The 25,924-nt window shown below is 35.1% G+C and overlaps 2 protein-coding genes across 2 annotated transcripts; one reads left to right on the top strand and one right to left on the bottom strand.

Annotated features, from left to right (window-relative positions):
- Window positions 1-3,675: 3,675 nt before the first annotated feature.
- Window positions 3,676-10,576, top strand: LOC132556777 (monoacylglycerol/Diacylglycerol O-acyltransferase-like). Its single transcript, XM_060221222.1, has 9 exons — window positions 3,676-3,744; window positions 4,596-5,052; window positions 5,371-5,538; window positions 5,810-5,908; window positions 6,794-6,888; window positions 7,384-7,447; window positions 7,832-7,907; window positions 8,487-8,550; window positions 9,146-10,576. Exons 2-9 carry the CDS (start codon window positions 4,761-4,763, stop codon window positions 9,251-9,253), a joined length of 966 nt encoding a protein of 321 aa, XP_060077205.1. The 5' UTR covers window positions 3,676-3,744; window positions 4,596-4,760; the 3' UTR covers window positions 9,254-10,576.
- Window positions 10,577-12,207: 1,631 nt separating this feature from the next.
- On the bottom strand, window positions 12,208-18,360 carry LOC132556766 (octopine dehydrogenase-like). The gene is made up of 2 exons (XM_060221211.1): window positions 18,210-18,360; window positions 12,208-14,814 (listed from the first exon to the last, which is right to left on the bottom strand). Exon 2 carries the CDS (start codon window positions 14,801-14,803, stop codon window positions 13,592-13,594), a length of 1,212 nt encoding a protein of 403 aa, XP_060077194.1. The 5' UTR covers window positions 14,804-14,814; window positions 18,210-18,360; the 3' UTR covers window positions 12,208-13,591.
- Between the last annotated feature and the right edge of the window lie 7,564 nt (window positions 18,361-25,924).

Below are 25,924 nucleotides of genomic sequence, written 5' to 3'. Positions count from 1 at the left end.
ATGTAATGAACTGCTCGTTTGTCTGTAATTAACGGTATCTATGAAATGAACTATAGTTTTGTCTGTAATTAACGGTATCTATGTGATGAACTGCTCGTTTGTCTGTAATTAACGGTATCTATGTGATGAACTGCTCGTTTGTCTGTAATTAACGGTATCTATGTAATGAACTGCTCGTTTGTCTGTAATTAAGATATCTATGTAATGAACGACACGTATGTCTGTAATTAACGGTATCTATGTAATGAACTGCTCGTTTGTCTGTAATTAACGGTATCTATGTAATGAACTGCTCGTTTGTCTGTAATTAACGGTATCTATGTAATGAACGACACGTTTGTCTGTAATTAACGGTATCTATGAAATGAACTACAGTTTTGTCTGTAATTAACGGTATCTATGTGATGAACTGCTCGTTTGTCTGTAATTAACGGTATCTATGTAATGAACGACACGTTTGTCTGTAATTAACGGTATCTATGTGATGAACTGCTCGTTTGTCTGTAATTAACGGTATCTATGTAATGAACGACACGTTTGCCTGTAATTAACGGTATCTATGTAATGAACTGCTCGTTTGTCTGTAATTAACGGTATCTATGTAATGAACAACACGTTTGTCTGTAATTAACGGTATCTATGTAATGAACGACACGTTTGTCTGTAATTAACGGTATCTATGTAATGAACAACACGTTTGTCTGTAATTAACGGTATCTATGTAATGAACTGCTCGTTTGTCTGTAATTAACGGTATCTATGTAATGAACTGCTCGTTTGTCTGTAATTAACGGTATCTATGTGATGAACTGCTCGTTTGTCTGTAATTAACGGTATCTATGTAATGAACTGCTCGTTTGTCTGTAATTAACGGTATCTATGTAATGAACTGCTCGTTTGTCTGTAATTAACGGTATCTATGTAATGAACTGCTCGTTTGTCTGTAATTAACGGTATCTATGTAATGAACGACACGTTTGTCTGTAATTAACGGTATCTATGTAATGAACTGCTCGTTTGTCTGTAATTATCGGTATCTATGTAATGAACTGCTCGTTTGTCTGTAATTAACGGTATCTATGTAATGAACAACACGTTTGTCTGTAATTAACGGTATCTATGTAATGAACTGCTCGTTTGTCTGTAATTATCGGTATCTATGTAATGAACAACACGTTTGTCTGTCAATTTTTCTATTTTAGAGTTTAAATTGTACTAAAAAAAACGAAAAATAGTAATTAAATGTAAAATATACCGGGGAAAAATCAGTATCATATCTCATGCATTTTTTCAAAATAAAAAAATGTATTTATTATATGTAAGAATCCTATCATTAAGTTTTTAATGGCTGATATTCTCGATCATTCTTCGTAACCAGCAGGAGCAGCTTTGAGCTAAGCTCTCTGCTTGAAATATTCATCAATTTTCAAGTTGGAATTAGTTTGGTTTATTATCTTGTTATTTATGAGGAAAAAAAGAAAAGAAAAAGAAGCAACTTGGCTGTAGCAACATTTACAAGTTATAAACCATCAACTTTCAGGAGCATGTGACGTCGAATAGGTCATCATTCGACCCCTTTTTAACCTAGTGCTCCCGAGGAGAGGACTTGAAAGTGTTTGCTGTACAATGGCCGTATACTGTCCTAAATCAGTTATTCCTTGTATGTGTTCCGACGACTCCGATACATAACGATAACTGTGTGGATCTTTATTCAACTTATGCCAAACCATCTTATCTGAAAGGTCACAGAGTGCAAGTCCGATCTATTAAAAGCCTACATCTTTGTGTCTGTATGTCAATTAATATCAGTGTGTGTTAACTGGCGAAAACTTATTTTTATTTATTTTTTTCTACTTACTCATATTTGTCGATAAATCAGCTCCCAAAATAGATGTAAATGAAGATACTAAAAAGTCCATGCGCTGCTTTAACAGCACAAAGATCGCTGATCTGGATCAAATACCACAAAACGAATGTATCTCACAACTGGTTGGTTGGTTATTGACTGGGTACAAGGCTATAAATTTAGGGATTAATAATTCATGAAGCACGGCAAATTCTTATGAATTCACAACTTGCTTAATAAATCTATGCTATTCAAGCGAAAAGGTGTTACCGACCTATTACAGATTCAATCGGTACCTGACTGGTTGAAATTAATACACAAAGGTCCAGTGAATTCGTGTCGGTAGCTCAGTAAACAGGGTAAATAAAAACTAGCCCGTTACTGTTTAACTTATATAGGTTATCGATTACATACATGGTTCATGGTAGACAGTATTTGTTCGGGATTTTTACGTCCTCGCAACAGCCATATGAAAAGTATCCACGGATGATAAATAACGATCTTATCAAAATCTCCACAGATGATAAACAGCAGCCATATCAAAGAGCCCACTGATGATAAGTTGAATGCTTCTGTAGTGTCATTATAGTGAAGTGTCATTATAGTAAAGTGTCATTAAAGTGAAGTGTCGTTATAGCGAGGTGTCATTATAGTGGATTATCATTATAGCGAAGTGGCATTATAGTGAAGTGTCATTATAGTGAAGTGTCATAACGTAGCATGAAATCGATCCACATTATACTGAAAATCCATTCAATGAACATTGGAGACCAAATACCATTTTTAATTACTTTGTAAATCACGACATTGGGGACATAACGTAAGACTTTCTTGCCATGGGTAGTCAGGCGTCTCCGATTTTTGGCTAATTTATGAATGGAGCACACTCGGAGAAAATATACTACAGCCAAGTTTCTCGTAGAGTGCAAGCCTAGTCTATGGAAACGATATATAGATGGCGTTGTGGAAATAGGCAAGAAAGGTCACAATAGGATTTGCTTGAACAGACCAAAACCGTAGATATCATCAACAGCGTCAGTCGCGTTTGAAGCAGAAATCTATAGCAGTATGTCATTTATTGACGTCCTCCAAGTTAAGGAAATATGACGGTAATGTTGAAGTATTGGGCTATGAGACCCCCCAAAAAAGCAGCAGCCATGAAACCTCAGAAGACTCTCCGAAATATCCAAGTACATCTTGAAGATAAAACGCACAAAGAGACCATCTCAGAATGCGTACACAAAGTCGGATGCAAGAACTGCGACGAATCATGTAACGGATAAACTGGAAAAAGATTCAAAGTCCGACTTCATGAACATCTAATCTTTCTAAAGAATGCGGAATCCCAATACATAGCATCCTGCTGAGAGAAGAATATTTTGACGTACTTATGCATTATATAACCAAGCTTAAAATACCTGTTAAAATCTCCGTTATCTTAATTATGATCTACTATAGTTTTTTGATATTGTAAAGTTGTATTTGTATATAAAATCTACACTGAGCTTAAGGTTTTCATACGATGATACAGGTACAGTGTATGTGCCGATGTTTTGTTAAAATCTTGCGAATTACAAGACAAATTTTAAAGACATGCCTCAGTGCGGACGTGGATAAGGCAGTTCAAAATATGCATCTTGTTGACCAACTTTTACACGCTTTCAGGCAGTGTCTATTTCATACTATATTGAAGTTTTTATGTCGTCCGGATAATCACTTGCCGTGTTCTTTTTAATTTTATTTTATGCTTAGCCGGAAGTACTAGTAGTGTAAACACAGATAAACTTCCGGATCAGCTGTTACGATAGGATGTAACAACGGTGTCACTTTTGAGCTTGTGTTAATATTTCGCACCTTAATACGTTTTACCTCACACTGCTAGTAATGATACGTATTAAGTATGTAGAAAAGGTAATCGATGCAGTGTCTGCATTCCCGAATGCATTAAAAAAAGCTCGGTTTACCTTAGGAACCCGACGTTTTATCACTGTGCGTAATGTTATCTCTGATATCATACTTGTTTTTTTTATCAGCGAGCTAAGTGCATGTGGTTATACCAAGTCCGCCAACAGAGTAGCATATATCATATTTAACACTTTGTACAAGACACAATGACGCACTCCTTTTAAATTTGGCTAAACTACCTTTAAGTCTGCATGACATGTTCTTAGAATTATGCAAATAATATTTTGGTTTGTTGAGATTTTTCTATGAGAATATTACGATATTCAGTGTTTGTTTTGTTTATCGCAAATCCATTGAAATTTTGAGGCCGGATTTTTTATAGTAGATGGCGGCAACAATTAGCAAATTCAGAAAGCCCAAAACATGTTATCCTATTTAAAACACACACAAAACTAATAAAAGGGTGGCACTTGAAAATATCAATTCCTATTATTCTCCTTAAACCAGTTGTGATTCCAGGATCTTTGTTTCTTGAGTATAACCCTGGTAAATACTAGCTTCAATATATAGCTCAGTTAGAGAGAACTTCTCTTCAGCTTGATTGGTTGAGCATGAGAATAGTAAGCCAGTGCATGAGAAACTCAAACCTGCTTAGACTAGTGATTGTACCACACATCTCTGACATTCACAAGCGGATAACATTTCATTGCCCCCTATTAAACTGGTCTGGTACCCCATTAAGCAACTGCATATAAACAAAAGTATGAAGTTGTGTAATTTTGTTGGTCACTATGATCTGCAAACAACGGGTAATTCATTATTTACACTTATCATTTTTATCTAGGTTGAGCTGTTTTGTGTGTACCAAAGTGAAGATTGATGGTAAACAAATTTAAAATGAATCAAGTAACAGACACCACTATGAAACCCTGTCTTTGCCCATGATGGTAATCACTAGCCAGCAGCAATTGAACAAGCTTTTGAGACGTGAATCCTGCACAGGTTGGGGATGTTATTCCACAACATTTCTTACCAGATCAGTGATCATTTACAATATGCCTGGGAAGTCATTGACACCCTGGACATAAATTATTGGAAATGGGTGCTGTGGGTTGTTTACCCCATCATCATATCATTCCTGCTTCCCCTGGTTATACTCCTGTTTCTGTATGGGTCGGCACTATTTCTCAATGTCTACAACTATCGACATCGTCTTCGTGAGGCCTATGGCAGAGACTTCTGGGATGGAGCTAGAAAAACATTGGCAGCTTTATGGGATGGACAAGCTAGATTGTGGCATGGTAAGCTTTGTATGCTTAAAAGTTTCAAAAATGTATCAAAAAGTAGGATTAACCAATTTTATAAACATGAAAATTAAAATAAAAAACAAAAAGTTTTTTTCCCTCTTAGAGTCAAAACGCCATGATCTTTTGCAAAAGTAAATTCTAAACACTTTGAAGTAATTTTAACTAATAGAATTATTGATTATGCGTATTGATAGACATGTAAATGTTCGCAACTAAAACATTACGCAGATATTTTCAAAGGTATTATGTGTTCTCAACCAGATTTACTGACAAATTTTATTTTCCTTTGTATACTGTATCTGTCGTGTACAGGGTATGAGATCGTTGGATTTGACAACATTCCACGTGAGGGACCAGCATTACTTATCTACTATCATGGAACCATTCCTATAGATTTCTATTATGTCATCGCCAAAACTTTGCTTGATAAAAATAGACACATTCGGGCCGTGGGAGACCGCTTCTTATTTCACATTCCTGGTAAGTAACAATTTCTCTGTGAAAGAAAACAATATGTTTTTATCACATGATATTAAATGTAGCTCCTAATGCACAACAATTCACATAAACAAGATTTCTAATAAATTTTTTACCAAGAAAACATTGACATGTTACTGTAGAGACTTAATGCTATGACTACTAGAATTTATCATTTTTTTACAATATTGTTTTAAAAAAAAATCAAAGTGTGAATATCAACCTAAGACATTTTTCTTCCTGTCTTTAATTAGTAAATTACTATTCATGACAGGCTGGCGTCTCATGATGGAGGTGATGAGGGTTACACCAGGCACTGTACAGAGCTGTGTGAATGTACTGAGGGAGGGACACCTATTGGGTATAGCTCCAGGTAAATACAATATACAGAGGGGTATTACCAAATGAGGGACACCTGTTAGGTATATCTCCAGGTAAATATAATATACAGAGGGGTGTTACCAAGGGAGGGACACCTGTTAGGTATATCTCCAGGTAAATATGATATACAGAGGGGTGTTACCAAGGGAGGGACCTCTGTTAGGTATATCACCAGGTAAATACAATATACAGAGGGGTGTTACCAAGGGAGGGACCTCTGTTAGATATATCTCCAGGTAAATATGATATACAGAGGGGTGTTACCAGGGGAGAGACCTCTGTTAGATATGTCTCCAGGTAAATAAAATATACAGAGGGGTGTTACCAAGGGAGGTACCTCTGTTAGGTATATCTCCAGGTAAATATAATATACAAAGGGGTGTTACCAAGGGAGGGACCTCTGTTAGGTATATCTCCAGGTAAATATGATATACAGAGGGGTGTTACCAAGGGAGGGACACCTGTATGGTATATCTCCAGGTAAATATGATATACAGAGGGGTGTTACCAAGGGAGGGACACCTGTTGGTATATCTCCAGGTAAATATGATATACAGAGGGGTGTTACCAAGGGAGGGACACCTGTTAGGTATATCTCCAGGTAAATATGATATACAGAGGGGTGTTACCAAGGGAGGGACACCTGTATGGTATAACTCCAGGTAGATACCAGGTATAATACCATGATATTGAGTTTATATCCAAATCTGTGTATGCTTGAATTCTATTACATTGTATGTGTTTGATAATTGTTTATTAATAAATAACTGATGTGTTCTAGATTGTTGTACTTGTTGAAGATCAAATGAACTAATTCTTGAAAATTTTGTCAGTGAACATGATATCTGAAGATCATAAACTTGAATGTTCTTTTAAGGTGGTGTACGTGAAGCACTGTTTGGAGATGAACATTACCAGCTGATGTGGGGAAGACGTGATGGATTTGCTAAAGTAGCTCTTCAGGCAAATGTGGTAAAATGTTTTTGTTGATAAATATAAATGTTTGATTAACAATTATAGTTATTGGGTATATCTCCAGGTAAATATATTATACTTTACCAAGGGAGGGACTGATTCATGTTGCTGATTCATGTTTCACAATTTTGTATGTACAAAGATCACTGCTCACTGTGACATGCCTTCTCTTTATCTCTAGTTAATGGTCTGTTTAAAATATTCAAGGAAAATTGTGAACGTCATAGTCTTTCAATTTTTGCAATATCCTCTTGCAGGAGGTTAATTTCATTGTAAGACTGATTAGAAAAGTAAAAGTATTGGTGTGTTTTAAGTTCAGAAATATTTTTTTTATTAAAGAAAGTTTAAATATTAAATTGTGAAATTATCAGGGTAAAGTGGTATACTGTGGTCTAATTCCTAAACAAGATACAAAAATGTTGTTACTATGAAATAAAAAAGGTTAATATAAAACACTTACATGTGTGTAAATCATGATTGTTTCCCTTCCAGCCTGTCATTCCATTATTTACACAGAATGTGAGGGAAGCATTTAGGACACCAATGTTTGGAAAAAGTGAGTTTGTAATTTTTTTTCAGATATTTTTTATATATATTTGCAGTACACAATGCTTTTTCTTATTTTTTATTGTTATAAAACACCATTCAGATTTGATTTCCATCTGAATAATGCAAAATATGTGTATTTCAACTTTGGCTAAGTTTTAGAATGATCTCCCTTTAGATAAATGTGATCATTTTTATATACCTGTATTCAAACAATCAGAAACCATCATAACTTTCCATAAGTGAGAAAATACCCAATGTTCCTTTATTGATTAAAATAGTTGTAGATATTCTTTTGAATGTTTCAGATATTCAATTTTTTCATTATTAAAATACTTTGACCTTTCTGTAAACAATTTTTGTTTGTTTTCATACTCTGTTTTGTTTGTTCTAGATTTGTTGTTGAAGCTGTATGAGAGAACTAGACTTCCTATTTCACTTATTTATGGGTTTTTCCCTGTAAAAATGAGGTAGGGATCCAACAAGTGAACTTGTGTTGATTTTGTTGCTTGACGATTTAAATAATAGATAATTTTAAAAATATAATGATTGAAAAATAAGAACTATTATGTAGTTAAATTTAAGTTTCCTTGATCATTCTACTCAACAACACATTAATTCTTCAAATTCTTTCCTGCTATTTTTTGAAAAGGTAAATAATGATAAAAGGACTTCTTTATCGTCTTTTTTAACATGGCGTTCATTGAAGCTGTGATGATCACATTTTAATGAGTTAAGACTACAGTATGATTCCGTTTTCTCTCTAAACACACTGTATAACATGACATGTTCTTTGCTACTTTCTTTCGTGGTTTACGTTTAATAGATCTTTTTAAGAGTAAAACATTTTCAAGATATCACATTATTATATGTGTAATACTGTCATCTGGAGTCTTATTTGTTTCATTTTATTTTCATGGTTTGTCCATAGCCACTAAACACAACAAAAGTTTCTACAGGACAAACATTTATTGTTTTACAGTATATAAATATGATAACCTTGTCATAAAAGGAATCCATTTTATTACGCTTTATCTTCTCCTCTACAGAACCTTTGTTGGAAATCCTATATACCCAGACCAATCACAAACTGTGGACCAGTTCAAACGCAGGGTAAGTTAAATGGAGGACAGATCTCTCTCTAATATGCAGCTTGTTAGCCACCATAATGCATTTTCTATGGAAACCAATAAAAAGCTATTACAGGAGCTGTCATATGGACAGTTTCAGAAATTTAATCCTTCTTAAATTATAGATTTTTTATCTAAAAAAAAAGATAAAAAGCATTCCTATGAACTGTGGGCATTGAGTTGGAGTAAATGATTAGGTGCCCACCATGATAAACAGACTATGTGGGTGGTTCATTCTGATACAGATAAGGTATATGACTTCCTACATCATCAGACTTTGAAGAGTTGATATACAAGTCAATGCAAATTTTTAGTCTAAAGGGAGATAATAAGGATTCCAGACAATTATTGTTTTAATCAGCCTTAAATGATATATTCCAAAGATGTTCTAGATATGTGTTCATTAAACAGCTTTATAGGTCATATCTCTTTAGTGTTATACTCCTCACATCGTAATTAGGTCACGGTGATCCTATTACGGTACTATTGATCGTGATATTCCTTTGTTTTATTGAGGCATTAGAGTTGAGGAATGATACATGTCTGAAGATTTTTGTCACATTTGATTGTTACTTCAGGTGGAGAATGCATTATCTGTGATGATACGTCAGAACCAGAGACTGCCTGGTAATATCTTCATGGCATTATTAGACCGTATGATACCTCACAAACGCAGACACAGATGACCCTTGTCCTCCACACACTTATATCAATACTCTCAATGTCAAGCATCTTTATTGCCAAAAATACTTCATGTTTATACAAAGAACTAATAACTGACAGTATTCTTGTTTGTATAGCACTATTTTCTTGTTTGAATTGTACTTATAGGATGTCATGAAAAATATACGGGACTAGATTATGATTTGAACATAGTTGAACGTTAAAATTTACCCATTGAGATATATGGTGTCAGCAAATTAACCTGGTGGAGATTTAGCTTCATTTACTGTATATTGAATGAAAATGATTTAAATTCTATTGAATATTGTTCTTTATTGTCTAAACTTTACATTTATCAAATACAGGGGGTCATCACATGATGTCAACTTTCTAATGGGATGCGTAGATTTATTTTTGGTGCAATAATTATGATTTATACTAAATATTGATGTATCTTGGTATACTTTCTTGATTCTTCATAAGGCGATGTCGTAATTATGGTTTATCTAACTGTATCTCTACTACAGTAGGATTTCTGTTACTGGACATGTATTGGTGCTCTTCAAATACAGAATACATATACATGTTTTCATAGTGTAGCAGTAGTTTGAGACGATACAACAGGGCAACCTTGTGTTGGTCTGAGCTGAGTAATGATTAAACTTCTATAACAACTAGTCAGATGTAGTCAGATTTTTTACTTTAGAATTTCTGTCATGTATGGATATATATGATTCAGATATTCCAATTGTGGGAACATGCCAAATGTTCACAACTCTGTGACAACCTTAAAATTCACCAAAATCTCTAGTCCTTTTGTAGACTCTCAAAATATTCCATATCAGTGGCCCTTTAGTAGTTTCTTATAACTGGCTATTGTTAGAGCATCAGAGCTTATCACATTTTGTGACAATTCAGTAAAGTCTCAGGATTCAACATATTATCTAGCCCTTTGATAGAACATTTTGGCATGTCATATTTCATGACTCTTTGGTAGAGCCTCAAGTCTTAATACAGCTTGCAGCCCAACTATTGGAACATCTCTATGTTTCATATCCATGTATGTCAAAAATTTGTATCATATATGTATATTATTATATATTAGTACGTGTCACTGAATTAATGTAGATAGAAACATACCAGTAATGATATGTACTCAGGGTTGTAGACAAGTATAATACTAATGTCTGATTTGTCACTGGTATGGCATTCCTCAAGCAAAAGTTGCCAAATCTTTTCTGAAATATTCTATAACAAACGTAAAAGTGTATTTAAAGAACAAATGATATCTTTTCCAATCTTCGTGTGGTGTAAATGTTCTGTACAAATGAGAGATAAATTTATGATTTCACAGATAAATCACTATTTACTGTTATATATCATTTGATACATTTCATTCTCCTATATGTCTCACTTGTTAAGTGATATTATAATTTTATTTTCTTCACTAGATAATTATTTTTTATGTGACCAACAGTTCTGTGGTATTTACCGCTTCAACTGGTTCAGTAAAATATGTTTTAGAATTGTACAGTAGAGGTGTGTCAGATAAGTGGTTCTATCATTTTATGTGAAACGTTTGTATGTTCTATAGAAAATCCACAGGTCAGTTTTAAGTGTTATCCAGTTATGTAGAAAGGCTACAACTGTGATGAAGGCATAGCAATGAGTGTGATAGGTTGTCTTAAATAAAGATACAGCATTGTTAGAATTTATTATTGGCATATTCTTACAGCCTGCATTTATTATGTGTTTTTTGACTGTGTTATCCATCACATTTTTAAAACATATTCGAAAAAAAAATTTAATTAGCATTTTCTCCCATTTTTGATAACCAAACTTAAGTCAACACACCTTTAACAGAGAATATATTAGTGGAAATGTATAAAATTCTACTTTGTTGAAAATTAATTTCTGATGTTAGATGTATTAGAGTATGTAAACTGATGTGTTCCCTCTGATATTTTAATTCTTTGTTGTATAATTTCTCTGTGTTGTATAAAATATTGCTATTTTCTTTCCAATGCAATTTATATATTGATATGTGAATTCTATTTCCAGTGAGTTTTAGTTTGTTGGCTAAGTGTATGTACCTGTGCACTTATTCTAAATTCTTACCTATAGGACTTTTGATCATTTTTAAGGATAAAAAACAGCGTATATATTAACAATTCATATTTGTTTCCTCAGTAAATTTCAAGCTATTTAAAACACGGTACGTTAAGTATAATAGATACTAAAAGTATCTTACAGGTAGTCTAGTATGTGGAATACTAGAATAACGGTTTTAATAAAATGGTTATTATACATCGCTTGTGTTTTATATTTTTGCGAGTGAACATTGGAATTGTCATCGTAGACAATTTACTTATACCTATGGGAGCTAAACTAACTGTGCCTCTCTGTTTGCCGACTTGTTTTTGTTTTCACACGAAGTTGAATTTATCAAAGAGCTTATCAGAATTGGTCATAAAGACCTTGCAAAGTCGTTTAATTTCACCTTCAGATATATTGATGACGTCTTGTCTTTAAGTAACATGATATTTATTGACCTTGTCTATCGTATATACCTACCAAAGTTGGAACACGACAGACTATTCTACATCATCCGTCGCTTAATCTTTTCCTACAACGGAACCAACATTGACAGCTTACTACCATGGTGTATGCTAAGCGTGATGATTTCAATTTCTCTATTGTGAATTTTCCATTACTTGGTAGGAGATCCCTGCATCCCTTACATGTGGTGTTTTATGTAGCAGTCGATTCGATATTCAAGAGCCTGCTCTCGTTATCATCAACTGCCGGTCAAACGCGTAACATATTTTGATTCATGTAAATCTATTAAGCTACCATTAATGTACGACGATAGTTACAACCTCCTGGTAATGATCACACCAAACTTACAACGTAGTTCTGTAGATTCGCTTACTCAATGTCAACTGGAAATATTTCAAACACATAACACATACACATATTTCAATATCACTCTGTTTTCTTTAATAAAACATTTAAAATTGTTTCCAAAATACACGTATACATGTCACAATAAAGCGTTAGGGAATGCTGAAGTCTAACACCACATTGTAAATAATATCGACCGTTTGATACTATGTAAAATAATAATGACATCTGTTGTAATGTTTATGTCAAGTGTCCGTCATAACTACAGCGATAGCCAACCATAATGATAGGTATCCGTTTTTATTGATCTAAAAATCTACCCGATATTGCGATTCTGATATCAATGTGATGTCGATATCAATAAAATCAATAATCAATTTTGTTTTAAGGGAAATTTCAAATTCTGTTAGATTTAGTCACTATTTGTTTACACACTATGATCACAGGATGATTAAATATCTTGGCGTTAAAGTATTGTTTGAAGTCTCATTCCCTAGGCAGTCGTTATCCCCAAACAAAAAATATTGTAGACAAATGGAGTCTCTTATGTTAGGTCTTCCTTGGTAAAACGCTGAAGTGAAAAGTAAGATATAACATGTTTAGAAAAAAAGCATTAAGTCGCCATTTTTAGCTTGTGATGGAACACTAGAATAGAAGTTCTTAAAACAAAATAAGAAATTAAAAAATTCTTTGATGATAGATGCAGACACATTGTGATCGATTGTTCGAGAAAAAAATATCGCCTCTTTGCCATTTTGCTACAGTGGAGGCTTTTGAAACAAAGAAAGGTTATATTTAGGAGCAAATTTCATGCTGAAGTGCACGTGTACGGGAGTCGATATCGAGAAGGGAGGATGATAATGATTTCTGTGAAGTCGGTTCGAAATACAAAACTTGGTCACATACTGAGGTCGCACTCAAAAAGCATTTTATGTTATCAGTAAATTTAAACTACATTTCAGGGTAAAAAATGACAATACAAACTTGGTCATAATTTTAGACGGTAAAATCTACAACAGCTGACATCAAGTGACAAAAAGCGCGCCGAGTGTGACTTCTAGAATGAAAAAGAAAAAAAATCTCGTCAAACACATTTTGTTAAAAATATTCTTTCCTTAGATTCTTTAGTGACACCTTCCAAACAATCGTTCTCACGTTTTTCTCCTCGTGTATCACGCCACTGGCCTGTTAATATGTAGTTTTCTACTTCGTGCCCTTTTGGTCTGTAAAATACCTCCGCATTGTTCGATAACTTTTATAAAAATAACTCGCAGCATAGAAATGCTATACAACATATCTGCCGTCACAACACGCTGAACGATATGATGTTCTTTCCAGCACAGTTCAGTAAAACTCCAAGATTTCCTATACATGGAAATATTTGCCTTTGAAAGTGGTTCTAGAGGGTGTAAATTCCCCACCAATGAGCACACTGTCCAGTTTAAAAAGTAACCAATTCAATTTGATTTTTCTCCAGTCAGAATGGCGTCGAGTGATAAAAAACCATATCTTTGTGGACAGCGGGTGGACTCAATGTCTTTCCCAGTAAGTTTCCCATCAACGAGATACTCCTTTCCCATTTTTTCCTGGCCCCACTCTATCAGCATGTCATGAATCGGAACGGAAACCCCCATGACTTCAGCCAGACCGCGAAGCACAACCATCCCCATCGGAATGTCTTCGGTGAGATACCGTGTACTAAAATCAGGCACCATTCCGCTCTCTGATTCCTCCATAGGGTGTTTTAACCCTTCATACGCCTTGTTGGTGGTGATGGAATGGAACAGATCACTAGCTTCTGCTATCTCGTTTTTGTAGTTTTCCATGTACCAGTGGTGGATATCCTTAACGTCACTCAGGTTCGCTTTGGTTGGTGCGGCCTCGAGTATTGCAGCAGCTACAGCCGTGCATTCATCGCTGCACTTCTGTAACAATTCAGTAGTGGGTTCGTCAATTCCTTGATAAAATAATGGCGCTTCATTTACTTTCTTTCCGTCCCAGTCTTTCCACTTTCCATAAAAGATAACAGGGTGAATGAACGAGTAGCTCATGATGATCGTCTCGAGGAAATGTTTTGACTGCCTAAGGATTGGTTGAGAACCAAGAAACTTTTGCAGCGTCATCAGTGGTGGTTTCGTCACGGATTTCCCGCGTATTAATGAACCGGTCAAGTATATTTTTGTTCCAAGAATTTCAACCCGTTTTCCGAACTCCCTTACTCGACATTCCCAAGGCAAGGATTCGAAAGACATCACAGAAATCAATGATGCTTTCTCGCCTAGGATATCACGACATTGGAATTCGAACCCTGCCTGACCCGGAAGTCCTACAATCAGAGCTCGTTTACCTATATGCTCGGCAATAGCTTTGAAGTACATTTCATGTACAGACGCAGGTACAGTAAATATGATAACATCACTATCCGGAATTGCTTCCTCCGGATCTTTCGTGATCATTTTTGGTTTCGACATAACCTCCCGCGGGGGACGGTTATTCTCGTTTATAACGACTGTCATCTCTTCCTTCTGGACTGCGCGGGACCATTTCTTTGCCTCGCCCTCGAATAATGTCAAAACGCGCACTTCCACCCCTTTCTGTGTAGCTAGTCCGGCCAGAGCGTGGGCACCACTTCCGCCTCCACACACACACAGCACAACGTTTCCAGGCATTGTCGAGATTACTGGAAAAAAGAAAAGGAAATGTGCTGACATATCATGGACACAGGAGCTCATTAAATCAAATATGTAGTAAGAGGTATTTTTATTATATAATAGTATGCAGCAATTTGCATCTGTTCCGTTTTCTATTCCATCTTATTCGAACCGCAAACTCCATATTTAGCTCCATAACGCGAAAAGCATAAGTCTAGGAAGTCAGATGTACCAGGGTTCGATTCTTAGCGGATGTATCGCAGTAAAATGTAGATTATCACAATCGGATTGTTGCGCGATAATCATACAGACATTTGCATATTTGATTTAGAATATAAGAAAAGTATGTAAGGAAACCTGGTATACTAAACACTTATTTACAAAATACACGTGAACTCATGGCATATTTTGCGTATGGACGTAATACATATGTGACGTCCCAAGTTTATAAACTGACAGCATAGACTTGCATATTATGAAAAGTCACATTGAAACACTGACTGATACAGAGCCAAACTGACTTCAGCAATAGAAGGTCTCTAACATTAACCTTCTTGCGAAGAATAAACAAAGATAGCGTTCTTTAACAAATTTCATACAATAGATAACAAATTTGGAGAAAAAATACCTTATCACGAAAAGCCAAAGTTACAACGAATACATCGTACCCTGATATACCGAGATGGTTTTAATTGTGAAACATTTTACACAAAAACATTGATTGGAATGACGTAAAAGTGACGGATTAGGAAGCTGGTCAAGCTTTTTGTGTATTTATTGAGTGTTTTCCTTGCAAGACAAGTAAATAATAGAAAACGATAAAGTTAACGATAGTCAATTTAAGAAATATTACATTTACATATATAAAGTTGGATTTTTTGGTGTTCCTTAGTTTTCCTGTTGGTTCTGTTGTTTCCTACTTTATCTCGTTTGAGAACGTGATATAACTTATTTGGATTGACCAGGGTTTACATGACGGGTGTCGTCGATGAACCAGAAGACGTTATCTCTTCCGGAACACCTGGTCTTGTTCTCATTGAACTTTTTTCAGGAGTCTTCTTGTACATATTTCTTTTGTTCAAAATTTGCCCTAGTTTTATCGAATTTGAGTGTGGAGGTTGATTGTGTTTACATATTGATGTTTTGTTGTTGTTTATTGTAGTTACTGCTACAACCATTTAAGGACAGTTATAGACTTATACAGAAATGATTTAAGTAATAGTTAAACTGCCGTACTAAGTTTAGGCAAGGGAGACAACACGCATAGTTCGTGTATACATAGTGCACATTTGTAGGAGGGATAAGAATGTTCTGACATATTAGCAGTCAGGCTGTAGGTTGATCGAGCCAGACTTATCCCGCTGGTTGTGGAGGTGGGGGGGGATCATGTAAACATGTACTACAAACATATGCACGTGGCGTATGTTATATAAATATCTTCGTGTGCGTTTCCGTATCTCGATGAATATATACCTCCATTTTTGTACAATACACTGTCACTACAGCCTGCCGATCATGAATTCATATTTTATCGTTTTGTACTCTTCGCTCCTGTTTTCTGTCCCTTTACCAGATTTTTTTTATCATCTATATTTAAGAACCATAACTTACCTAATAGCTATTGTCACTTTCGCGTGTGGTACCCCTACTGTTCTTGAGACTTTTGCCTATTCTCACGTAAAGCCACACAATTTATAAATATAAACTTTATTTATTTTACAACAATTGCGAAACAAGTTATGTCAACTTATACTAATCACTCTTGTATGCCCGGATTTAAGCTCGCGAGGGGTCTTATTGTGGGAGGAAACCAGAGTACCCGGGGAAAACCCACGTGGTCGGGTAGGTGACCCCTTACCTTTTCACGTCCGTTCCGGGAATCAAACCCCGGTCGGCTAGGTGAAAGGCGATAGCGTTACCACTGCGCCACCCTTGAAATCACCTACTAGATATCATTGAAGAAATTCTCAAAGTTTAGTCCTTTATTCACACGTATAAAATGAGTCACTTCAAATGTTTGCTGTTTTACGGATGTGAAGTATCACTATTCGTCACGTTACATAACGTAGCTTAACGTACTTAGAACTGACATATTTCAACATAATGTAACGTCACTTAACTTATTTTAAGTTATATACTACCATAGCTTGGCGAAGTTTTATTTCAGAATAATTTACAAAAACCTTGAGAAAGCTATGAGTGACGATTTATCTTATGTTCAAAAGACAACTTCGGCAAGCACGAAAATAAATGAATGTACTTCGACGTCCAGTAACGTATTTTCGTGTACTTAAGCATACTTCTCCTGTCCTGTGGTTTAACTTCAGTGTATTTCAACGTTCTGCCTGACAGCCTTTAATGAAGTTTATTATCGGAGTTTCACTTTACAATTAAATCCACAATTTTCCGAACTTGCAAGCAATTTACCTTTCATTAGTGTACTTTAACGTACTTCAACGGACTTGAACAAAAAATAAATACTTTAATTTCTTTTCATTGTTTAACCCTCCCTAACTTACTTTAACTCACAAATTTCGTAGTTATTTGTAAGTATGTTTAGCTACGTTATTAACGCATGTGTGACCAAGGCTGAATGTAATTGGTCCGGGGTTGATTAGAAGCCTACCTTTCAATACGCCACACAATGTTTAAGCGAGAGGGCTTAGAATTGAAAAATGAGGCTTAATCCAGCAGGTTTTCTTTCTTTCTTTCTTTTTTTTTTTTACATATACTACAATGTTACAGACAAATGTCTGTCAAAAAATATATAATGTACATCTAATACGACCGAATTATTCTGTGTTGCATTGCTCACAGCTTTCCTCATACAAAGATCTACACAGAATGGCTGTGATTTGTCTGTAACTCAAAAGACAATAAATGACATATGTAAGCTATTACAGGCCGGCGATGGTTGTTTATAAGAGATGCACGGTGTTATTGATAACGAGCCAGCTAAATCTGTGTTTGGGAGGAGCTTGCAATTAACTGCTTCTTCAGTCACGACCTTCACTCCTATAACCCATAATTTGATCGGTTACATCAACGACAAAATAGATCGGGTTTTCTAATGAAGAGCCCCAGTTTTCAAAATAGACAACTGTTTCTTAAATGACATAGAGTCCTGAATGAAGTATGTTTATAAAGTGTTTATACACGTATACTTTTCAATTTTTAATAAATATATGACTTTTAAATTTAAATTTTAATTGCATTTCAACTCCACTGTTGTCATGCTGTTTTGGGTTGAAGATTTTTTTTCCATTTTGATACATCTTTATAAACGCGACGATAAGATTAAAACCAATCTAATTAAAATTATTGACATTTATTACAAGGGTACAAGAGGTAATTGGTTAAGAAGGAGAACTAGCTTTGTTTAATTTGATAATGAAATTTGAATAATTAAAAATAAATTACTCACCTTCAACAATCAACTACTGTTCCGAGGGTTTCATCATTTAAATATCATAATTTTCTCGAGATATTCCATGTAATTTTAAGATAGTAATTACAGAACCACAAACTTCCTCCTCCACATTGTACGTACACTTAAACCGCAGACAGACAAGAGGGACTCTGCAGGCGCTTCTGTTCGAATGCTTTCGCCTTTTATGTATGAAAGGCACCAGCCTGACTTGCGTGTTGCAATCTGATCCCGTCCGAAAAAGAACCCAGTCGTTATCTCCTGACCACGATGCAACGTGTTAACAGTGAGAGTGAACGGAGATAACTTTTACTGTTTCTTCACCTACAGCTTCGCACGTACAGAAGTAGCAGTAACCGAATTGTAGCAATAATGCAGTGATAATATGCTCACCATATGAATGATACACGTGAATGCACGTTACATGCATTGTTTTTAAAACTGATCGTGTGAAAAAAAATAAATTGATATGCTCTTCTATACTTTTCATTTTGTTTTGACAAATTAGTAACAAGTTTATACAAAATCAAACAGTATTTATTAGATTTAAAAAAGTACATCACGTTACTGAAAGATTTTTGTTCTTAATGACAAAATATGCTTTTAACAATATATACACTATAGTATAGAGACTTATCAGCTACGGTATAAAGTGAACACAGTTTCTTATATAACAACAATATGTAACTAGTAACGATGTAATAGTACTTCAGTGAATACCTACCCAAATACTAATTACACTGTATAACAGAATCATACCTGTAACAATGTATTAAAGAATGATGCCTGTTACAATGTATTACAGAATGATGCCTATTACAATGTATTACAGAATGATGCCTATTACAATGTATTACAGAATGATGCCTGTTACAATGTATTACAGAATGATGCCTATTACAATGTATTACAGAATGATGCCTGTTACAATGTATTACAGAATTATATCAGTTACAATGTATTACAGAATTATACCTGTTACAATGTATTACAGAATTATACCAGTTACAATGTATTACAGAATTATATCAGTTACAATGTATTACAGAATCATACCTGTAACAATGTATTAAAGAATGATGCCTGTTACAATGTATTACAGAATGATGCCTGTTACAATGTATTACAGAATTATATCAGTTAAAATGTATTACAGAATTATATCAGTTACAATGTATTACAGAATTACATCAGTTATAATGTATTACAGAATTATACCAGTTACAATGTATTACAGAATTATACCAGTTACAATGTATTACAGAATTATATCAGTTACAATGTATTACAGATTTATCAGTTACAATGTATTACAGAATTATACCAGTTACAATGTATTACAGAATTATACCTATTACGATGTATTACAGAATTATATCAGTTACAATGTATTACAGAATTGCATCAGTTACAATGTATTACAGAATTATATCAGTTACAATGTATTACAGAATTGCATCAGTTACGATGTACAATCTACGATACACGGTTAATTGATATATAATTTAGATATCCTGTGTACAGTTTTGTATCTATAGCCAGTGAGAGTTACATGCTGTAAAGTGTAGCAGATGGATTCGTCTTGTCTTATCTCAGCACAATTTCGTATGGATAATTTCTGTCTTGATAATTACATAGGGAACCCCGATCTTCATCGTCGCTTAGGACTCCTGTGAAGGCTGTAGGTAATCAGATACCTAGGGAGTGAAACCGTATCAGCATAGTTTGATTTAATATTTATATTCTCAGCCTTCAAAAAGCTGCCAACATCAAATTTAAAATGAAATTGTGTTGTATCTTTCCTAAATTGACTGGTTCTGCATTTAATGAACAATAATGTACAGGAAATCAGATGTTCGACAACATCTTTATCAATAACGTACATACAATCATTCTCATATGCATTTATCTATAAATGACATTTCTATATCTAGCGATACGTCTTGCATTTACTCTTCTATAAAATTATCATAGAGATAAAGCAGAATCCATTTTGACTGGACTTTACTTTAATAGAAAGTCACGTTCACTTATCATGATAATTAGCAAAATTAAGAAATCATATAGGTTTACTTCACAAGGCACCGCGCCCTTTCAGTTTATTCATACACAGTATCAATTTAGATTTTAAAGTTACTGAAATGAGCTTACAAGATGGCGCTTGACTCCATGTGCCAAAATGACATTTGACTACGTCTTTTCCACTGAGAGTGAAACCAGGGTAACAACGATACAAGATGGAAGTATCATGGGTCCTGGCGATAGCTGGGGTGTATTTACTGTCGTAATCCAGGGGGTAAAGGTCAGCGTGTGGAATGTTTGGTGCAGCTGCACAATCTGTTCAAAAATATACATTTGGCTTTACAAAACTATACAAACCGATTTTCTTCTGAGGGTATTGGATTTTGGAATCATAAATTTGCATTTAGATGAAACAAAAATCAAATTAAGATGCTAGACAAAATGTGTGATGAGTATCCGTACATAAACCCTGAATCAAGTATATAACAGCCAAATAATTAATTAAACTGCATCATACAGCTGTTTGTCCTTTTAGGACTTGTCAGTGATGCTACATCATACAGCTGTTTGTCCTTTTAGGACTTGTCAGTGATGCTACATCATACAGCTGTTTCGTCCTTCTAGGACTCGTCAGTGATGTTACATCATACAGCTGTTTCGTCCTTCTAGGACTCGTCAGTGATGCTACATCATACAGCTGTTTCGTCCTTCTAGGACTCGTCAGTGATGCTACATCATACAGCTGTTTGTCCTTTTAGGACTTGTCAGTGATGCTACATCATACAACTGTTTGTCCTTTTAGGACTTGTCAGTGATGCTACATCATACAGCTGTTTCGTCCTTCTAGAACTCGTCAGTGATGTTACACAATACAGCTGTTTGTCCTTTTAGGACTTGTCAGTGATGCTACATCATACAGCTGTTTCGTCCTTCTAGAACTCGTCAGTGATGTTACATCATACAGCTGTTTCGTCCTTCTAGAACTCGTCAGTGATGCTACATCATACAACTGTTCCGTCCTTCTAGAACTCGTCAGTGATGTTACATCATACAGCTGTTTCGCTCTTTTAAGACTCGTCAGTGATATTACATCACACAGTTGTTTCGTCCTTCTTGAACTCGTCAGTGATGTTACATCACACAGCTGCTTCGTCCTTTCAGGACTCGTCAATGATATTACATCATACAACTGTCTCGTCCTTCTAGGACTCGTCAATGATACTACCTCACGCAGCTTCTTAGTCCTTTCAGGACTCGTCAATGGTATTACATCACACAGCTGCTTCGTCCTTCAAGGACTCGTCAGTGATACTACCTCACGCAGCTTCTTAGTCCTTTCAGGACTCGTCAATGGTATTACATCACACAGCTGCTTCGTCCTTCAAGGACTCGTCAGTGATACTACCTCACGCAGCTTCTTAGTCCTTTCAGGACTCGTCAATGGTATTACATCATACAGCTGCTTCGTCCTACATGATTCGTCCTTGATGTTACATCATACAGCTGCCTCGTCCTTTCAGGACTCGTCAATGATGTTACATCATACAACTGTTTCGTCCTTCTAGGACTCGTCAGTGATATTACATCACACAGCTGCTTCGTCCTTCAAGGACTCGTCAGTGGTATTACATCATACAGTTGCTTCGTCCTTCTAGGACTCGTCATTGATGCTACATCATACAGCTGTTTCGTCCTTCTAGGACTCGTCCGTGATGCTACAGGACAGATTTTTGAAACCTAGGAGGCGACTGAGGAAAGTCTAGGTTGAAGTAGATGTTCGGGGTTGGGGTGGGGGTGGAGGGATGGAGGGGGCATTGGAAAAACGCACTAGCCCAAAAATCCCTCGACAAAGACAAAACTTAAAATCACAATTAGAAAGTCAGAACCCTTCAGACAAGTTTCAACATAACGTAATAACTATTTGTCTATGTTGTAGACGATGATTATCATAGTGTTGTATATACATGATCTACATCACTAATCTGATGACCTTGATACGTAACCTGATGTCCTTGGTGTTGTTTAATATTAGAATTTCATACATTACCTGTAACAACACAGGTTTGAGTTGTCAAAAGACACGTCTCGTTCACAGCACATTGTCCACATCCCACAGCTAGTACCTGCACAAAAAATGATAATATGTTGAAACTCGAACTCCTCGTTCAAGGCGACTGTTAAATGACGCTGCTAACGCTGCTAATCATTAACACCATGGAGGTTGTGGACTTACACAATGGTACATGGGATACGACAATTATAATAACACAGGCAATTATAACAAAACAATAAGGAATATAAGCTACATCTCCAGATATTTTACGTTGATATAAATGTGTAATGTTGGAATTTCTATTTTAACTCGTAATCTCTCAGATCTTAGAATTTCACCAAATTCTCTGAAAGTCAATTAACTGCTAAAGGTTAATACTGGAGATGAAGTGAGCTGGGAAATTTTATCGAGAAATGAGAAATCGACGTATGACCCAAAGGATACTAGACGTTTGAATTCAAGTCCATTTAATCCATTATCCGTAGTGGGTATTGTAAAATATCACAATTACAGCGCCCTCAATACACCAGGGGTAACGATCACTTTCGTTCTCTGCACTCCTGGAACATGATATGGCAAATTTGAAGGTTCCAAGCGCAATGCAATTTGGACAAGACGAATAGACTTGTTTCAGCCTACGAATCTCGAGGTCAATTTTATGTCTTACAGCCAACCAAATTACTTCGCTTGTGCCTTCAATTTTGCCATGACATGTTCCAAGGGTGCAGAGAGCGAAAGCTAAGTGCCTGTATCCACAGTAGCAATTGAAAACATTAGATGTCTCGTTTGCAGAGGATTCCTGCAAATTATATCAATATACAATTAAAACGCCATTTTAAGTTAAATTTGGTTTTCCATAGAGGTATTGTATATGATATCAGCCTAACTGGTAGATGTGAGAAGCAGGACTGCTACTATATAAAATGGAAAAAAAGTGTAGAACTGTATCTGATGGATGTGCTGTTAATCAAATCGAGGTAATCGTTTGATCTAGAAGCTTCTGTCTTGTGATTAATTTGAGGTTTTGAAGGATACATTGTACAGGTATATGTCAGCACATTTCCATAGACAAGAACGTAATCAATGATGTAAACGCAAACGCGATCATCCTTTGTCAATACAAAATGATACAGATCATAAAACAAGAGGGAAAATGATATGTGAACACGTGCGCATTGTTCCGTTATCTACATAATGGTGTATTGTTTAATCGGTCTGAAACACTTCCATACTTATAAAACTTTTCACCACAGTGTTGAGATATGGAGATCATTATTTGTTTACCTTTCATGTCCCTACAATGGAAGGTGCTTGTATGCATACCATTTAATGATTAATCTCCCTGGTAAGGTTGGTATTGATTAGCCAAGTACTATTGCTACTAGAATTGAATTTTGCTACTAATCAATATCTTATAGTTTATGTAATTTTGTACAGTATACTGCAAATGGTATTGTGAAAACGTATTTTAACATTTCAACTTCAGCTGGGTTGTGGATCATGTCAGATTGCTGATAATGATACGTATTTGACAAACACACGTCTGTCGATAATATTACTATTTTAAATTAACTAAATCTTTAAACATCGATTATAAATCAATTGAAAATAAATAACGAGAAACGCAAGCTGATGTTCAAAATTAAAAAAAAAATTAAAAATTAAAAAGCGAATGTTCAGTTCACGTAAACGATAGAATAGTTAATATCCGCCATTACGATCATGGATACTTATCAGCTCGTGTCCTTTTATGTTCTGCAGATAATTTGTCCTATTTACTCTTAAAACACTTCCTGGCAATTTTAAACTATACACTAGCTGTAAGTATACATCGAATCGATAGCGGTTTATGTTGTTGATGAGAATATATGATAACAATAGATATCCATATAAATAATTCATTCCATGTGGCGTATAATTTTTTTATAATTAAGGCATCCTTCAGTGCGTTTAATTACCGTACTGAGATCAATGTTATATCAAACTGAATTGCAATGAAAAATAATTTTTTAATCAACAATTGATATCACCTGTTTATAGTACCACTAGCAGAATACACTAATTCATATATTTTCTGACTGGTATCTTTGCAGAAATTTGAATACTCAGTGAGGCTGTTATGAACATGATGCTTGGTTTCATTAGACACTTAAGTAACATTTGTAAGATATGGAAAATCAACATGAATTTTGCACCCAAAACGTAGACTTTCAAAAAGCCTGACAAAAAAATAAAATATAATATATATATATCGTTGATAAGTAAGATAAGGTAGAATAAGATAATCAAATAATATTGTTATACTACATGTTTGTTATAGAGACCATACATAATCTATATATCCTAACTGTTTTCACATAGACAATACTCGGCACTTGTATTCTAATGACGCAGAAATTTCTGTTATAATGTTGAAAATCTTACGTTTGACGACCAGAGGGTGATATTAATGAAGACGAAGTTAGGCTTCTTTAAAACGTCATCATCCTGTCCTTCAATATGATTTAGCTGACATAGCTGGAAGTTCCGGCAGTAGCTGACAGAGCCACAGTGACCCCTGGCTTTGCAGTGTCGGACACATGTTACGAGATCGACTCCTGTTAGAACACCAAATGTGAAATTGACTGACATAGCCTGATTCCATTTTATCATTCCTCGACTGTTCCATATACCTTGATGGATACTTAATGCTCCAGCCTTGTACAACAATGACCATTTCATGCTGAGCATTGTAATCAAGATAAACAATTGTTCCTTAGCTTTCATGATTTCGAAGCAACGAAGATTACCCGCCTTTGTTGCTAAGCATTTAACAACCCAGGTGAAGCTGCTACAAAACAATATCGTTATCGATTGATTTGTTATTGCCATTCATTATGAATGTATTTGTTCTAATAATAATTATTCATGTGCTTCATAAACTACAAACCAAAACATCAATTGTATACAAACTATATAGAGCCAACAGCTTTTATTTATATATACATTAATGTTGTTGAGCGTAACGGTATAGATTGGTGCTGATGAACACTGTTCTTTCATCAATGAGGCTACACGTCCCTTGATAAAACCCCTTCGTCAAATGTAAGTCTTCCTTTCTAATGGACGATTTTCAATATAATATCTCAATTAAACGCAAAAGGTCGGTAGTTGCGATTGCTCGAGCAGACAATCGTTAGTTTTCTGTAGAATTAAACCCAGATTTCAAAAGAATTGTTAATCAGTAAATGTTGGTAGTTTAGCAATGGTTGCTGAAAAAGAATATCAACAATCCATCTACAAGTCCATCTACATTTGATAATCAAGTTGTTAATTTTTACAAACCGGTAGCGGAAACTAAGTGTTTAGCAATCGGAATCTACTGGCTCTCTCTCTCTCTCTCTCTCTCTCTCTCTCTCTCTCTCTCTCTCTCTATCTCTCTCTCTCTATATATATATATATATATATCAATCACTCTCTCTATTTATTTATATATATATATATATCTCCTTTTTCTACCATTCTTTACTAATGGAGAACGATTTTGTTTATCTGTTCTAATATAGATATACATACTTTATTGTATTGTTGTCTACTTCTGGTAGATTCACTGTCTGTCGACAGTTGTTTAACACGATCAATGTCCTTCCCAGATCGT

This window comes from Ylistrum balloti, unplaced genomic scaffold, assembly GCF_031769215.1.
Source record: "Ylistrum balloti isolate Yb309-2 unplaced genomic scaffold, AGI_CSIRO_Ybal_v1 Utg369650, whole genome shotgun sequence".
Lineage (NCBI taxonomy): Eukaryota > Metazoa > Mollusca > Bivalvia > Pectinida > Pectinidae > Ylistrum > Ylistrum balloti.
The sequence above is the reverse complement of the archived record's forward strand: the minus strand, read 5'-3'. Positions and strand labels throughout refer to the sequence as shown.

Bases quoted from the DNA above. Each gene is read 5' to 3' on its own strand.
- LOC132556777 (XM_060221222.1), top strand. From the start codon at position 4,761: ATGTTATTCCACAACATTTCTTACCAGATCAGTGATCATTTACAATAT. The intron at 5,053-5,370 runs GTAAGCTTTGTA...TGTCGTGTACAG, and splicing joins ACAAGCTAGATTGTGGCATG to GGTATGAGATCGTTGGATTT. The intron at 8,551-9,145 runs GTAAGTTAAATG...TTGTTACTTCAG, and splicing joins TGGACCAGTTCAAACGCAGG to GTGGAGAATGCATTATCTGT.
- LOC132556766 (XM_060221211.1), bottom strand. From the start codon at position 14,803: ATGCCTGGAAACGTTGTGCTGTGTGTGTGTGGAGGCGGAAGTGGTGCC.